This window comes from Aplidium turbinatum, chromosome 5, assembly GCF_918807975.1.
Source record: "Aplidium turbinatum chromosome 5, kaAplTurb1.1, whole genome shotgun sequence".
Lineage (NCBI taxonomy): Eukaryota > Metazoa > Chordata > Ascidiacea > Aplousobranchia > Polyclinidae > Aplidium > Aplidium turbinatum.
This window is the reverse complement of record NC_137476.1, coordinates 37,923,647-37,940,854: the sequence shown is the minus strand read 5'-3', so window position 1 is coordinate 37,940,854 and position 17,208 is coordinate 37,923,647. Positions and strand designations below refer to the sequence as shown.

The 17,208-nt window shown below is 36.5% G+C and overlaps 1 protein-coding gene across 1 annotated transcript; it reads right to left on the bottom strand.

The window, feature by feature from the left end:
• Window positions 1-282: 282 nt before the first annotated feature.
• LOC145771377 (serine protease inhibitor dipetalogastin-like) lies at window positions 283-17,112 on the bottom strand. The gene is made up of 11 exons (XM_082583133.1): window positions 17,018-17,112; window positions 16,038-16,133; window positions 15,396-15,494; window positions 13,536-13,631; window positions 12,214-12,312; window positions 7,743-7,838; window positions 7,101-7,199; window positions 5,333-5,428; window positions 3,941-4,039; window positions 992-1,090; window positions 283-510 (listed from the first exon to the last, which is right to left on the bottom strand). The coding sequence occupies exons 1-11, from the start codon at window positions 17,095-17,097 to the stop codon at window positions 300-302; spliced, it is 1,170 nt and encodes a 389-aa protein (XP_082439259.1). The 5' UTR covers window positions 17,098-17,112; the 3' UTR covers window positions 283-299.
• Between the last annotated feature and the right edge of the window lie 96 nt (window positions 17,113-17,208).

Here is a 17,208-nt window from a genome sequence, read left to right as displayed (position 1 = left end):
TCACGTTCAGGTCTTGGTCATACTTTTCAACGTTTCGATTGCTCTGTGAAAGCGATGACGCAGAATTGAGAATTTAAGCTTTGAAGTTAAGTCAAAAATTAAATCATTTTCATCAATAAAAGTAACAACCCACTCTTTGTGAAGTGCACAGCGACACAATTTATTTCATCGAACTAATTTGAAGATACAAGACTAGTTTTTTTCTTATCACACAAGTCAAATTAACACAAATTCATTCTGATCACTCGTCAGAGAAGGTTTCACTGTGCTGTCACAGTCGACACTGTTTAGTTGTTCTTTCACAAAGATTCCAACTTGATTCTTCCTACATTTTCACCAGCGAGTTCCCGGTACTTGGAAGCCATTTGTTTCAATTGGTCAGCCACGGAATCAGCTTTTCTTGCAAAATCCCTCAGCAGCCTTTGATAGAATCCACAGTTGGTTTCCCCGCCTTTAAGTGGCCTGTTTCCATCTTTACTGCATGATCCAGTACGTTCCATGGTAAGTGAGCTGCAAAATAATATTTTTACAGTAAAAATTGATTGCTCGGTGAATGACTTCAACTGATGGGACTACTGACCAGTACTTTAGATTAGTTCTGTGTTATACATTTCTCATAAATTAAACATAAGTCGGCCTCACAGACGAGAGGCGTAAGACCTTATTCTTCACTTTCATTAGAAATTTAGCTGAAAATATTCAGCTTAGTTTATTTCTGGATATTTTGGATGGAGTGTATAATCACTGATACACTCTATAGGCGATTGTGTGTTTATAAAATAGGTAAGGTGGCAGTTGGTATAATGACGCATTGAAGTTTGAACTCGTAAACTAAATCACAAACGTCTTTCAGTTATTTCGCTATGAAAATAACTGACTCTCAGACAGTATCATCAAGGACTATCAAGTAATGAAGTATATTTTGGACCCCAAGCATATTTGGGACCCCTTGTATTATGTTTTGCAAATGTTATCATCACATCATATCTACCTGTCGCATGTAGTGGCTTGAGCCTGAAGAAAGCATTGGTTTCGATAAGTATTTCCATCTGACCCGCACACTCTTGTCCCTCCTTTGGCGCAGTGTCGTCTGAAAATATTTGAGCATCACGTAGATCACTTTATACTATATTGGCAATGAAGAAACGCTAATATCTAGCGCTAGCAAATAAACTTTAAAAGCTGTAAAACGATTAGTAAGAGTACTTGGTCTTGAAAGCGCACTGTTATTACTATCCTTATGATAACACAGGTCAACAAGTAATTTTAAACGACCAGATTAGGAGATTGTTGAAGGTTTTTGACGCTGATTCCAAAAATGTGTTTTTTTAGCACATCAGTTTTTTGAGATATTTGCATTTAAATTATCAATGTTATGATATATAGTTTGATTGTACGCAGGTTGTGCAATGCAATGTAATCCAGTAGTAACGTAATTTATGAAGCATTCCATCTGTGCCTGACTGATATCGCTGATGAGGACAGTATGGGGAAAATCTTTTTTCAATGATTTCGAAAAATAAAGTAAGTGGTATATTCTGTTAACTCTAGAAGTAGTTAGTGCTTCAGGGCTGAGTATGTATGTTGTTTGAGTAAGTAGCTTATGTAAAACTGCAGCTTTAAAATAAAAAAATCTAAATGATACGCTTGTTTTTCACAATGTTTGTTAATCTAGTCGTTCTGACGAGTCCTAATACGAAACAGAAGAATGTTCAAAACCAATTCTGTTGTGCCAGGAACATTTAAATGACCTTCTAAGAGATTTGTATCATTCCAACGAAACGTCAGAACTGCTTCTATCAAGATTAAAGAAAACAAATTGCTTGAAAAAGATGTAGTCGTAAGTCATTACAGAAAGCAAAACTTAGACCTGGCCGAAGCATTCACGGTATACGAACCGCTTTGCTGCTGCAACAACATTAACGAATTGTTTTAAACATTTAGCGAAGCGCACATTGTTGTTGAGTGGTGCCTTTACTTCGACTCATCGAAGATAAAATTGAAAGGTGCATTGTTGCACAATGGAAAATCTAAAAATTATCTATATCTATAGCACATTCAATTCATCTGAAAGAATTCTATGAAAGCATCGAAGTCCTTCTGGAAGCTATTCAGTACAGTGCTCACAAATAGAGCATTTGTGGAGACCTTCAATCGTTGGCACTTTGATGGGAATGCAAGGAGGATTCACTGGAGAAAAAGAGGAAACACTGCTGCTTCTTATGTTTGTGAAAGAGGAGAGCTACCAACTAGCATTATATCAGAAGAGGCTAGTCTGTAAGAGAAACGTACGCAACTGGAGTGGTAAACATCGAAACTTTCCTCTAGTAGATCCTAAGAAAATTCTCTTGTCACACGTTCATATTGACGTCCGCCCCAATAACTCAGGAGAATAACTCTTTGGAACGAAGAAGCTTCAAGATCAAGCGGCGTTGGTTCGACTCTCGGGGTGTGCGCTTGAGCAACGCACGTTAAGGATTGCTTTTAAGGACTGGATAATCTCGAGGAGAGAACCGACCTCTTTAGGGTGAAACTGGCTGAATAGTTGTGTTCTTCCTACCGACAGTTTTTGGATTACATTGTTGATCGCTTTCTTAGGAGGTACAAAGGCGTACATTGCTGTCACATCCAGGCTGAAATGGAAGTTGTGAAGTAAGCAACGGTCATGCTGCTACAAAGCGAAACTCAATCAATAATCACTACACTTACCGAAGTACATTTACCGAAAAAATTCGAGATTAGGCCTGTGTCAGTAATTCAAAGCCTCTACAAGTATGCAAAACTGCCAGGATTAAGCTCTGCAAGAAGCTTTCCCAGTCCAAGCATAAAATTCAACCAATCAATTAATCTGGTTTAAATAAAAAAAAAAATTAAAGCAATGGGAAAGTGCAGTTCTAATGAGTTTGCATTTTACCGCAAAACGTTTTCCATCATAAGCCAAGCAAAATTACAAGATGAAATCATCGTAGACCCGCTAATTAGAAAAGTGCTAAAGGATACAAATTTTGAAACATAAATATTAAAGGAGGAGTTACGTGCTTGGCAGATATTTAAGTGTTTGTGTGCAACGTTTTAGAAAGTGTGAAGTCGCCTTCCTTTTAAGCAATTGTGGAAGATCTGCTTGAAACTAAGAGATGGGTTGCCGCATGTCTCTCAAAATGCATTTTCTGCTTAAAATTTATTCCACATAACCTTGGCGCAGTCAGTGAGGAACAAGGTGAACAATTTTTCCAGGACATTCAAGCTATGGAAACTTGTTACCAGGATTCTTAAAATGAGTTAAAGATGGGGCTTGACTGTTTGATGAAATATCGTGATGACCCCAGTCATGTGCGCCAAAAAAGTCATTTGCTAAACATATGTACAGTATCATAGTTGTGTTATGTTTTTAATGATTTTTCTGAAAACACGAATTCAACGATATCTTGAAAATGTGATACAGAAAGTTAAAAGTATCAGCATTTAAAAGCATTTATCATATCAGCAAGTATCAGCATCGGAATCAGCTCAAAAAATACATCTCAAATGATATAGAGCTACTCGCATTTTCTTTTAAAAAAATTAAGTGAAATTTAGTTGACCAGTGTAATTGTTCTAAGAAGGCATGGGATAGACTTAAGTAAACTCTTAATTTATGCAAAGCTTTTCCTGTGATTGCTTGCGTGTAAGACAAGATAACCAATATGGTTTTCAGCATTCTTGATTAGTTTATAATATAAAAAAGTATTTTTGCCATAAACAATGCTACAACACAACAGTAAAAACTAACAATTTTATACAGATGTCAAATGACAGAGAAGTTTGGAAGATCATGATCGCCAACGTCTGCATCAGATCAGGCACATAATCATCATTTTAACTTTAACTCATCGCAATAAAAATGGTGTAAAATCAATAGGTTATTCTGTATGCAGGTTCATGCACAGACACGTCTACCCACGTGTCAGGTTTGCAGGGTCCTTGTGAAGTCGGATTGGCTGCCTTGGTCGTTGCAGTGGTGGCACGTTGGCAATACCCTTCATGAGCCAGACGTAGAGTTCTGAAAATGCAATGACCGTTAACAATAATAACTATTTAAGAAAGATATGTTTTAGAAGTGGAGCAGCCACAGAAATAAGCCACATTGGAAACGGTGCTTTTAGGAACATTTTGAAAAATAAATATTTTACTTTAGTTCTGCATCAGTTTTATAAAATAAAACCATTCATGACGTCATTCTTGACGTCATTCAAATTGTTCCAGCTTGAATGGCCGTTTTATTCAATCACGCAGAGCATACAACACGTGGCCTTGCAGCGATATATAGAAACTAAAAACGTTTAAAATTGTTTCAAATAAATATATCAAAGTGAAAAATATTATCATTGTATTTTACAGACAATTTATCTTTTCATTTAGATTTCAAATATTGTAATTAATTTTTGTAATTCTTGATACAAAATTGTTTGCTGCAGTCAGTGCTAAACAGGTTTACTTGGCAGTTTGAACACGTTTCTACAGAAGCGATTAGATTTTGTTTGTTCTATAAAAATCCAATAATGAAAAGTTGTTTGATCAAGTTTTCTTTTGTACTGGTTAGTATAAACAATTTGATCTTGCCAGGTTAATCTTAAACTGGCTAACACAGGTAAATCTAACACAGGTTAATCTTAGACCGACCAACACAGCTAAAATGATGTGTGGGTATATATATTTGAAAACATGATAGCCGGCTTTCAAAATTTGTTCCCAAAAGGCCATCTTTGGCGTTCTACAAATAGATTGATGTTAAAAATCTTTGAAACTTGAAAATTTATCAATTTAGATTTTCAAGTTCATGACAATTTTATTTCCAGTGAGTGTCGCTCCATAAACTGCAATGAAGTATTCTAACACAGCAACATCTGTATTGAAGCCCTACACCGACATAGAAGTTGTTAGCCTGCGTCTCTGGTTGTGTAACAAAATGTTGCTTTTGTGAAGTTTACGTAAAGTAACCCACAAAATTATTTAAAACTTTGAAAAAGAAGTTTCATTGGTGAAAAATCAACATTTCATCACAAGAATATTTAATATTTTTGGAATCACATAAGTGCCTATAATCCAGAAATTACTATATGCATTTCACCAAGACGAGTCTGGTGTTATTTTTGTCTTGTCATGAAATTCTCATTGTTTCTTGTGGTCCTAAAATTGGTTATTCGGCAGCATATGATGGAGTAATGCGCTTTTGAAAATATTGCAAGATAGTAATTCATATTTGTGTTTATATTGTGAGGGTTAGTTTGAAAGAGGCTGTATATTTTCTGAGTAAATTAACTCTTTTTTTATAATTTAATAAAAATACTTTTACTTGTCACAACGAGCTACTTCAGTGAGAAAACAATTGTTGGCATAACTTCTTCCATCCGATCCGCACAATGGGCTGACGGTTATCGGACATTTTCTTCTGTAAAAGCAAAACAATGTGTATTGTAAGACCCACTAAAAGTGTGCAACAGTTGTGTTCTTTTCAACTACAATATATGCAACTGCCTCAAAGCTTAACTTCTCCCCATAATAAGGAACAATGGAAAGTATAAAACCGTCTATGCCTATACCTATCAGTTCATCTGAAAAGAAATTTATAAAAGCATCGAAGTCCTGCTGGAAGCTATTCAGTATAATGCTTGCAAAATATTTAAGTGGTTGTGTGCAACTTTTTAGCAAGTGCGAATTCGCCTTCCTTTTAGGCAATAGTTGAAGATCTACTTGAAGCTAAGAGATGGGTTGCCGCATGTCTCTCAAAATGCACTTTCTGCTTTAAATTTATTCCAGAAAACCTTGGCGCAATCAATGATGAACAAGGTGAAAAATTTGACAAGGACATTCAAGCTATAGAAACTTGTTACCAAGATTCTTAAAATGAGTTAAAGATGGGGCTTTACTGTTGGATGATATATCGTGATGAACCCAGTCATGTGCGCCAAAGAAAGTCATTTGCTAAACATATGCACAGTATCATAGCTCAATTATCGTCCGCCCCGTATCGTCCGCCCCGATAGCTCAATTGGTTAGCGCGTCACTTCTGGAACGAAGAAACTTCAAGATCAAGCGGCGGTGGTTCGACTCTCGGGGTGTGCGCTTGAGCAACGCACGTTAAGGACTGTTCTCCATTCAGCGGCATCTAATGGATGGAATAATTCCCCGACAACGATCGGAAACTTCACTCTGTCAATCTCGGTGACCGGGCCTGCGTCAGTGATGCGAAGCCTCTACAAGTATGCGAAACTGCCAGGATTAAGCTCTGCAAGAAGCTTTCCCAGTCCGAGGATAAAGATTCAATCAATCAATCAATAGCTGTGTTATGTTTTTAATAATTTTTCTGAAAACACGAATTCAACGATATCTTGAAAATGTGTTACAGAAAAATAAAAGTATAATTGGAATCAGCTCAAAAATACATGTCAAATGATATACTCGAATTTTCTTTTAAAAAATAGAGTGAAATTTTGTTGACCAGTGTAATTGTTTGTTTGTTTATCTTTATCCTGCATTGTGGGAAATCGGACTTGAGCGCTATGCATCGGTGTGCGCCTTCCGACGTACACCTGACCTACGCTGCAGCCGACTGCAATGTCTGTTTCCGGTTGTCTACTCTACTTATGACTTAAATTTGGTACTACCCATTACTCGATAACTGGGTAGAGAAACAACAGCAATTGCGGGTGGCTGGAGTCGAACATGCAGGCTCTCGACTGCGAGCCCAACGCGCCAATCACTCGGCCACTGTTGCTTTCTAAGAAGGCATGGGATAAACTTAATTAAACTCAATTCACGCAGAGCTTTTCCTACGACTGCTTGCGAGTAAGACAAGATCACCAATATAGCTTTCAGCATTCTTGATTAGTTTATAATATAAAAAAGTATTTTTGCCATGAACAACGCTAAAACAGTCAAAACTAACAATTTTATACAGATGTCAAATGACAGAGAAGTTTGGAAGATCATGATCGTCAACGTCTGCATCAGACCAGTCACATAATTAATCATCATTTTAACTTGAACTCATCGCAATAAAAATGGCGTAAAATGAAATTATTATCCCATATGTAGGTTCATGTACAGACACGTTTACCCACGTATTAGGTTTGCAGGGTCCTTGTGAAGTCATATTGGTTGCCATTGTCGTTGCAGTGATGCCGCCTTGGCATCGACCTGGATGAGCAATATTTAGATTTCTGAAAATGCAATGACCGTTAACAATAATTATTAAGAAAGATGTGTTTTAGAAGTGGAGCAGCCACAGAAATAAGCCGCATTGCAAACGGTGCTTTTAGGAAAGTTTTTAAAAAATGAATATTTTACTTTAGTTCTGCATCAGTTTTACAAAATAAAACCATTCTTGACGTCATTCAAATTGTTCCAGCTTGAATGGCCGTTTTATTCAATCACGCAGAGCATACAACACGTGGCCTTGCAGCGATATATAGAAACTAAAAACGTTTAAAATTGTTTCAAATAATAATCAAAGTGAAAAATATTATCATTGTATTTTGTTGACAATTTATAATTTCAGTTAAATCAAATACAGTTATTACTATCTGAATCCTTAACAGCCTGTTTCACCTAAAGTTGTATCATGAGAAGTCCTTATTCAAATATAATCAATTGTGATCGAATCAATAGTGATCCTACATTAGCCTACATCCTACATTAGCTAGTAATTAATATATGTGTTTATATTGTGAGTTTTTTTAATAATTTACAAAAAATGCTTTTACTTGTCACAAAGAGCTGCTTGCATGAGAAAACAATGGTTGGAATACGTTCTTCCATCCGATCCGCACATTGGGCTGAAGGTCTTCGGACATCTTTCTCTGTAAAAGCGGAACATTGTATGTTGTAATACCCATCAACATTGTGTAACAGTTGTGTTCTTTTCAACTACTATATATGTAACTGCCTCAAAGCTTAACTCTTCCCCATTATAAGGAACAATGGAAAATAAAAACCGTCTATACCTGTAGCACGTACAGTTCATCTGAAAGAATTTTATAAAAGCATCGAAGTCCTGCTGGAAGCTATTCAGTACATTGCTTACAAATGGAGATTTTTGGACACCTTAAAGTCGTTGGCACCATGATGGGAATTCAAAGGATGAAAGGAGGATTCACTGGAGGAAAGTATGAAACACTGTTGCTTCTTGTGTTTGTGGAAGAGGAGAGCTACCAAAGAGCACTGTATCAGAAGAGGCTGGTACGTAACTGGAGCAGTTAACATCGAAACGTTCCTCTAGTAGATCCTGAGAAAGTTCTCTTGTCACCTGTTCATATTTACCTGGGTTTGATGAAAAATTTTGTTAAGAATGGAAAAGAGCAGTTCTAATGAGTTTGCATTTCTCCGCAAAAAGTTTTCAGCCAAAGCCAAGCAAAGTCACAAGATGAAATCTTCGTAGATTCCAAAATTAGAAAAGTGCTAAAGGATACAAATTTTGAAAAATCATTATCAAAGTTGGAATTACGTGCTTGGCAGATATTTGAGTGTTTGTGTGCAACTTTTTAGAAAGTGTGAAGTCGCCTTCCTTTCAAGCAATTGTTGGAGATCTGCTTGAAGCTTTTAGAGAGATTGGTTGCCGCATTAGGGTGGCCCCTTTTGAGGCAATTTTTTCATTTCAACTTTCCTGGGTGATAGATTTTTGCCTTAGACCAAAATATTATTAAATCCAAATTTATTTTTGAAATCTGACTCTGTTTAAACCCTGCCCCATCAGCATTTTTAAATCGAGCCCCTTAAATCACGTTTTTAATGACAAAATTAGTACTATTTGAGCTAGATATATGTTGTTGGTATTCATTTTTATTGATTTTCAGAAAGGAAGACACTTGCATGCCTTAAATCAAGATTTGAACAATTTTTTTTTTAATTTATTTTATAATATCAATTTAAATGCTTCTTAAATTGACCGATGAGATAATATGATTTCTTTCTGAGATTTAGGCAAAAGAAAAAGTGATGAAAGCACTACCGGTACTAACTTATTGACCAAGAAGTAACAGCACATCGCATTTCACACAATAGAATCTATGTTTGCTTGGATTTTTTGGTGACACGATATTTTTTCCGATCCATGGCTTTTTTCTTCCTTCTATGGTGCACAAAGCTTCACCAATTTGTCATTTTACCCGGCTATCCGCCCAGTTGCTGTTGTTGTCAGTTCAACTCCATGTTCTACAGATTGAGTGTGACTTGGATAATTTAGATGAAAAGGATGTTCCACAATTGCTTAATGTTAATGCATGATTTGGTCAGGGGAGGTTCCTTCAAGGGAATGATTCCTTTTTTGTTTGAGTGGTAAGATATTGTGAAGCACCCACTGCCATATATGGTTATCATTTCTGTACTGTATGAGATGTTGCCTCAAAATTTAATTTGGGAAGGTGAAATTCTTGCACTGAAGAATTTTACGATTGACTTTCATCATTGGTGGTGCGCCTAATCTTATAGATTTGTTTGACTGCATTAGCTGTGATGGTTTTGTAATCATCGCCCAGCATTGCCAAAAGCACATTTTCGGGATGAGCAAAAAAGCAATTTTGTTGAACACTCTGTTGAACACTACGAGCACTTCATTGCCATTGAATAGATTCTTTTTCAACTGCATTTCTTGAAAAAGATTGTTCGGCTCATCCCTGATAATACTTTTTTATTTAGCTTGAATGTGACGTTTCCAATAAACGCCAACAATATATTTTGCGTCGGCTGCATAGCCGAGTGGTGAGAGCCCTGGTACGGCAATCGAAAGGGAGCCGGTTCGGCACCGCTTAAGAGCATGAGCTGTGTCTTTGGCAGGAAACTTAAAGGCATGCCTGAAGTGGACACGAAGGTTGGCTTCCTTGCCTTCCCGTCCACTTAATATAAATCTCAGGGAATCTTCAACCACCAGCTGTACGACAAACATAAAATATATTTTGCAAGGCTAATTTTTTTTGTAAGGTGCATTTTGTAATGGGTATCCATGGATATGTAAACCCTTAAAACTTGTGATTCCAAAGTCAGCCAGTGAGAATGACACAGTGGACCAATTTTTTTATAGACAGAATAAGACAAAATTGGTCCACTGTGCCATTCTCGCTGGCTGACTTTGGGATCACGTGTTCTAAGGGTTTACCTATCCATGAAATACCAATTACAACATGCACCTTACAAAAAAAATCAGGCTTCTTGCAAAATATAATTGGAAAAGTCACATTCAAGCCAAATATCAAAGTACAATCATGGATGGGCCGTAGAATCTTTTTCAAGAAATGCAATCGCAAAAGAATCTATTAAATGGCAATGAAGTGTTCCTAGTCATTCAACAGAGTGTTCAACAAAATTGCTTTTTTGCTCATCCCGAAAATGTGCTTTTGGCAATGCTGGGCGATGATTACAAAACCATCACAGCTAATGCAGTCAAACTAATCTATAAGATTAGGCGCACCACCAATGATGAAAGTCAATCGTAAAATTCTTCAGTGCAAGAGTTTCACCTTCCCAAATTAAATTTTGAGGCAACATCTTATACAGTACAGAAATGATAACCATATATGGCAGTGGGTCTCCACAATGGTCTCTCAAACAAAAAAGGAATCATTCTCTTGAATGAACCTCCCCTGTCTGCTGCATAGCCGAGTGGTGAGAGCCCTGGAAAGGCAATCGAAAGGGCGCCGGTTCGACACCGTGCTAGAGCATGCGGCTGTGTCTCTGGCAAGAAACTTAAAGGCATGCCTGAAATGGACAAGAAGATCGGCTTCCTTGCCTTCCCATCCACTTAATATAAATCTTCAACCACCAGGTGTAAGCCTGGATACAAAAAACAAACAAACCTCTCAGCTCCCATGACCAAATCATGCATTAACATTCAGCAATTTGTGGAACATCCTCTTCATCTAAATTATCCAAGTCCAAGATTATCTCAATCTGTAGAACATGGAGTTAAACTGACAACAACAGCAACTGGGAGGATAGCCGGACAAAGACGAAAAATTGGTGAAGCTTTGTGCATCATAGAAGGAAGAATAAAAGCCATGGATCGGAAAAAAATATCGTGTCACCAGAAAATCCAAGCAAACATAGATTCTATTGTGTGAAATGCGATGTGCTGTTACTTTTTGGTCAATAAATTAGATGTGCTTTTATCAATTTAACTTTTGCCTAAATCTCAGAAAGAATCATATCACTTCATCGGTCAATTTAAGAAGCATTTACATTGATACTATAAAATGAATTAATAAAAAAGTTGTTCAAAACTTGAATTAAGGCATGCAAGTGTCTTTCTTTTTGCAAATCAATGAAAATGAATACCAACAACATATATCTAGCTCAAATAGTACTAATTTTGTCATTAAAAACGTGATTTAGGGGGCTCGATTTAAAAATGGTGTTGGGGCAGGGTCTAAACAGATCAGATTTCAAAAAAATTTTGGATTTAATAATAGTTTGGGCTAAGGTAAAAATCTATCGTCCAGGAAAGTTGAAATGAAAAAATTGCTTCAAAAGGGACACCCTAATGCCGCATGTCTCTCAAAATGCATTTCTGCTTAAAATTTATTCCAAATAACCTTGGCGCAGTCAGTGAGGAACAAGGTGAAATATTTTTCCAGGACATTCAAGCTATGGAAGCTTGTTACCAAGATTCTTAAAATGAGTTAAAGATGGGGCTTGACTGTTGGATGATATATCGTGATGACCCCAGTCATGTGCGCCAAAAAAAGTCATTTGCTAAACATATGTACAGTATCATAGCTGTGTTATGTTTTTAATGATTTTTCTGAAAAACACGAATTCAACGATATCTTGAAAATGTGATACAGAAAATTAAAGGTATAATCGGAATCAGCTCAAAAACTGCATCTAAACTGATGTACTGTAGGGCCTACTCGCATTTTCTTAATTTGTGCAAAGCTTTTCCTGTGACTGCTTGCGTGTAAGACAAGATAACCAAAATGGCTTTCAGCATTCTTGATTAGTTTATAATATAAAAAAGTATTTTTGCCATAAACATTTAAATCAACAATGCTACAACACTTTAGTAAAAACTAACAATTTTATACAGATGTCAAATGACAGAGAAGTTTGGAAGATCATGATCGCCAAATCTGCATCAGATCAGGCACATAATCATCATTTTAACTTTAACTCATCGCAATAAAAATGGTGTAAAATGAAATTATTATCCCATATGTAGGTTCATGTACAGACACGTTTACCCACGTATTAGGTTTGCAGGGGCCTTGTGAAGTCGGATTGACTGCCATTGTCGTTGCAGTGATGCCGCCTTGGCATCGACCTGGATGAGCAATATTTAGATTTCTGAAAATGCAATGACCGTTAGCAATAAATATTAAGAAATATGTGTTTGGAAACGGTGCTTTTAGGAAAGTTTTTAAAAAATGAATATTTTACTTTACTTCTGCATCAGTTTTACAAAATAAAACCATTCATGACGTCATTCAAATTGTTCCAGCTTGAATGGCCGTTTTATTCAATCACGCAGAGCATACAACACGTGGCCTTGCAGCGATATATAGAAACTAAAATCGTTTAAAATTGTTTCAAATAAATATATTAAAATGAAAAATATTTTCATTGCATTTTGTTGACACTTTATCATTTCATTTAAATCAAACATAGTTATTACTATCTGAATCCTTAAAGGCATACTAAATGAAAATTTCAAACCGGAATTAAGCATTAAAATGAGTAAAATGAACATTCAAGAATACATTTCAAAAACAATTACCCAAAAAAAATTGTTTTCAATGGCGCTGGCAAGGCCGAAAATCCAGTATTTCATTTATTTTCATTTTTTTTCAAAATGACCAAAACGTGCAAACACTGCTCGAGAATTCGTAATAAAAGACAGCAATAACAAAAGCCACGTTACCACATCTGATGTTTTGAGCAAACTGTCTGCTGTTTTGATGTTGAAATGCGCTGTTTTGATGTACATACATACATAGCCTACAGTCAAATCGCCCGCAGTAACAATTATTGCGTGATCGGTTGATTGCTAGTCTTTTGTTACGTAAACTGTACAGTCGCACGCTTCGTTGCTCAGACCCAATCTAGTTTTGAAAGCTCTGACAAAAGCATGCGCACAATGGTGGTCAAACCGCAATGGGGCAAAATTTTATTGAAAATCGTTTTATGGTAGCATGTTAAACACAAAGAACGTGGAAAATCGCCAAGTCAGGTTTTCCCTTTAGTACCCCTTTAACAGCCTGTTTCAAAATATTATCATTGCAATTTGTTGACAATTTATATTTTCATTTAAATCAAATATATATAATTATTACTATTTGAATCCTTAACAGCCTGTTTCACCTAAAGGAGTATCATGAGAAGTCCTTATTCAAATATAATCAATTGTGATCAAATCAATAGTGATTCTACATTAGCCTACATCCAACATCCTACATTAGCCAGTAATTAATTTTTTATGTGTTTATATTGTGAGGGTTAGTTTGAAAGAGACTGAATATTTTCTGAGTAAATTAAATATTTTTTTCATAATTTACTAAAAATACATTTACTTGTCACAAAGAGCTGCTTGCATGAGAAAACAATGGTTGGAATACGTTTTTCCATTCGTTCCACACATTGGGCTTAAGGTCTTCCCACATCTTTCTCTGTAAAAGCAGAACATTGTAAGTTGTAATACCCACTAACGTTGTGTAACAGTTGTGTTCTTTTCAACTACAATAATAATAACTGCCTGAAATCTTAACTCTTTCCCGTAATAACGAACAATGGAAAGTAAAAACTATCTATACCACGTTTACTTTATCTGAAAGAATTTTATAAAAGCATCGAAGTCCTGCTGGAAGCTATTCAGTACATTGCTTACAAATGGAGCTTTTTTGGGCACCTTAAAGTCGTTGGCACCATGATAGGAATTCACTGGATGAAAGGAGGATTCAATGGAGGAAAGTATGAAACACTGCTGCTTCTGGTGTTTGTGAAAGAAGAGATCTACCAAAGAGCATTATCTCAGAAGAGGCTGGTTTGTAAGAGAGTCTTACGTAACTGTAGTGGTTAACATCGAAACGTTCCTCTAGTAGATCCTGAGAAAGTTCTCTTGTCACCTGTTCATGTTTACCAGGGCTTGATGAAAAATTTTGTTAAAGCAATGTGAAAGAGCAGTTCTAATGAGTTTGCATTTCTCCTAAAAGAGTATTCCAGCCAAATCAGAGCAAAATTACAAAATGAAATCTTTGTAGATTCGCAAATTAAAAAAGTGCTAAAGGATACAAATTTTGAAAAATCATTATTGTCACAATCAATCGAATGTGCAAGGCCTCGCGTCGGGCTGCTTTGCGTCTTGACAGAATGTGCTGTTTCATTATGGAATTTTGAGCGATGTGTTATTATCGGGTATTGACCTGAAGTAACCTTTGATTACGAAATCTGTATTATGTAACGTGTATTCTAGGTCTTTCGATTGCTACGTGCAGTTCTAGAGTTTTCTTTAAACTTGCTTGTTTATGCCGCTCAATGGTACGTGACCGAACGATGAGTTCGTGTGATGCAACATTACGTAACCTTCTCGAAGTTACTAGACCGAACAAACCTTTTATAAATAGTGGTGTAATTTGTGTGATTATTATTATTGAGTTGATTATGCGATTATGGGAGTTGTGTTATGAGTTGTGGATTGGTAGTTGATGCAGAAATTATTGTTGATTGAGAGTTGAAGAAATCGAATACAAGTAGATGAGAATTGGTGCTGATATAAATTGTGCTCGAAATTAGAGTTATTTGAGAAGCCGTTCGTTAAAGTCCTTCAAGAAGTTAGATTATCATTCCACTAGTGGAACGTTTCTACATTTAATTGACTGCTTTTCGGTTTGACCCATTAAACTACGTCATTGAACCTTTCCAAGTCTTTTTCCTGGTAAGAGATAGAAAGAAATCGTGACAATTATCAAAGTTGGAATTACGTGCTTGCCAGATGTTTAAGTGTTTGTGTGCAACTTTTAAGAAAGTGCGAAGTCGCCTTCCTTTTAAGGAATTGTTGGAGATCTGCTTGAAACTAAGAGATGGCTTGCCGCATGTCCCTCAAAATGCATTTTCTGCTTAAAATTTATTTCAGAAAAACTTGTGACTGCTTGCGTGTAAGACAAGATAACCAATACAGTTTTCAGCATTTTTGATTAGTTTATAACATAAAGTGACAAAATTTTGATGCCATAAACAATGCTACAACACAACAGTAAAAACTAACAATTTTGTACAGATGTCAAATGACAGAGAAGTTTAGAAGATCATGATCGTCAACATCTGCATCAGTTCAGGCACATAATCATCATTTTAACTAACTCATCGTATTAAAAATGGTGTAAAAAGAAATTATTATCCTGTATGTAGGTTCATGTACAGACACGTTTACCCACGTGTCTGGTTTGCAGGGGCCTTGTGAAGTCGGATTGGTTGCCATGGTTGGTGTAGTGATGCCGCCTTGGCATCGACCTGGATGAGCCACATTTAGAGTTCTAAAAATGCAATTACCGTTAACAATAATTATTTAAGAAAGATGTGTTTTAGAAATGGAGCAGCCACAGAAATAAGCAACATTGGAAACGGTGCTTTTAGGGAAGTTTTTGAAAAATAAATATTTTACTTTAGTTCTGCATCAGTTTTACAAAATAAAACCATTCTCAACGTACGGGCGTCGGGCTTTTCCGTTCAACCATGCACCAATGGGGACTGGCCTCTTCCTCCTCCTGTGAATGTGGTGCAGAGGAACAGACCGCAGACCACATCATCAATGACTGCTCTATGTTCAAGCCACCTAACGGAGTGGAAAGTCTGCGTGTCATGGATGTTGAAGCCAAAGACTGGCTGCTCTCTAGTAGCCTTCCAGTGTAGTCCGAGAACATCGTGAATCTGGAGTGGTAAAAGGATAGACCCTCGGCCCCAGACGCTCACACGACGACGACGACGACGACGTCACTTAAATTGTCCCAGCTTGAATGACCATTTTATTCTATCATGCAGAGCATACAACACGTGCACACAACAAAAAATACATTTACTTGTCACAAAGAGCTGCTTGCATGAGAAAACAATGGTTGGAATACGTTTTTCCATTTGTTCCGCACATTGGGCTGAAGGTCTTCGGACATCTTTCTCTGTAAAAGCAGAACATTGTGTGTTGGAATACCCACTAACATTGTGTAACAGTTGTGTTCTTTTCAACTACTATATATGTAACTGCCTGAAATCTTAACTCTTCCCCATGGAGACGAACAATGGAAAATAAAAACCGTCTATACCTATAGCACGTTCAGTTCATCTGAAAGAATTTCATAAAAGCGTCGAAGTCCTGCTGGAAGCTATTCAAAACAATGCTTACAAATGGAGCTTTATTGGAGACCTTAAAGTCGTTGGCACCATAATGGGAATTCACTGGAGGAATGGGGGATTCACTGGAGGAAAAGAGGATACACTGCTCCTTCTTATGTTTGTGGAAGAGGAGAGCTATCAAAGAGCATTCTATCATAAGAGGCTAGTCTGTAAGAGAATCGTTCGTACAGTAACTGGAGTGGTTAACATCGAAACGTTCCTCTAGTAGATCCTGAGAAAGTTCTCATGTCACCTGTTCATATTTACCTGGGTTTGATGAACGATTTTGTTAAAGCAATGGGAAAGTGCAGTTGTAATGGGTTTGCCTTTCTCTATAAAAAGTATTCCAGCCAAAGCCAAGCAAAATTACAAGATGAAATCTTCGTAGATTCGCAAATTAGAAAAGTGCTAAAGGATACAAATTTTGAAAAATCATTATCAAAGTTGGAATTACGTGCTTGGCAGATATTTGAGTGTTTGTGTGCAACTTTTTAGCAAGTGAAAAGTCTCTTTCCTTTTAGGCAATTATTGGAGATCTGCTTGAAGGTTATAGAGAGATGAGTTGCTGCATGTCCCTCAAAATGAATTTTCTGCTTAAAATTTATTCCAGAAAACTTTAGCGCAGTAAGTGGGGAGCAAAGTGAGCAAGCAAACAATAGATATAACTTACGTCGTGATGCACGTATCAGCAATCGAGGCAGTGATTAAACTTAACAAAGTTATACAAAAGTAGAGTCTGTTCATGGTCATAGTTTCTAAATTAATTCTTAAAACAAACTGACTTCTGAAAAAGAAATAGCTTAGTCTATAACTCTATTGAACATCAAAAGCCGATTATATTATAAAATTCAACTTTATGCC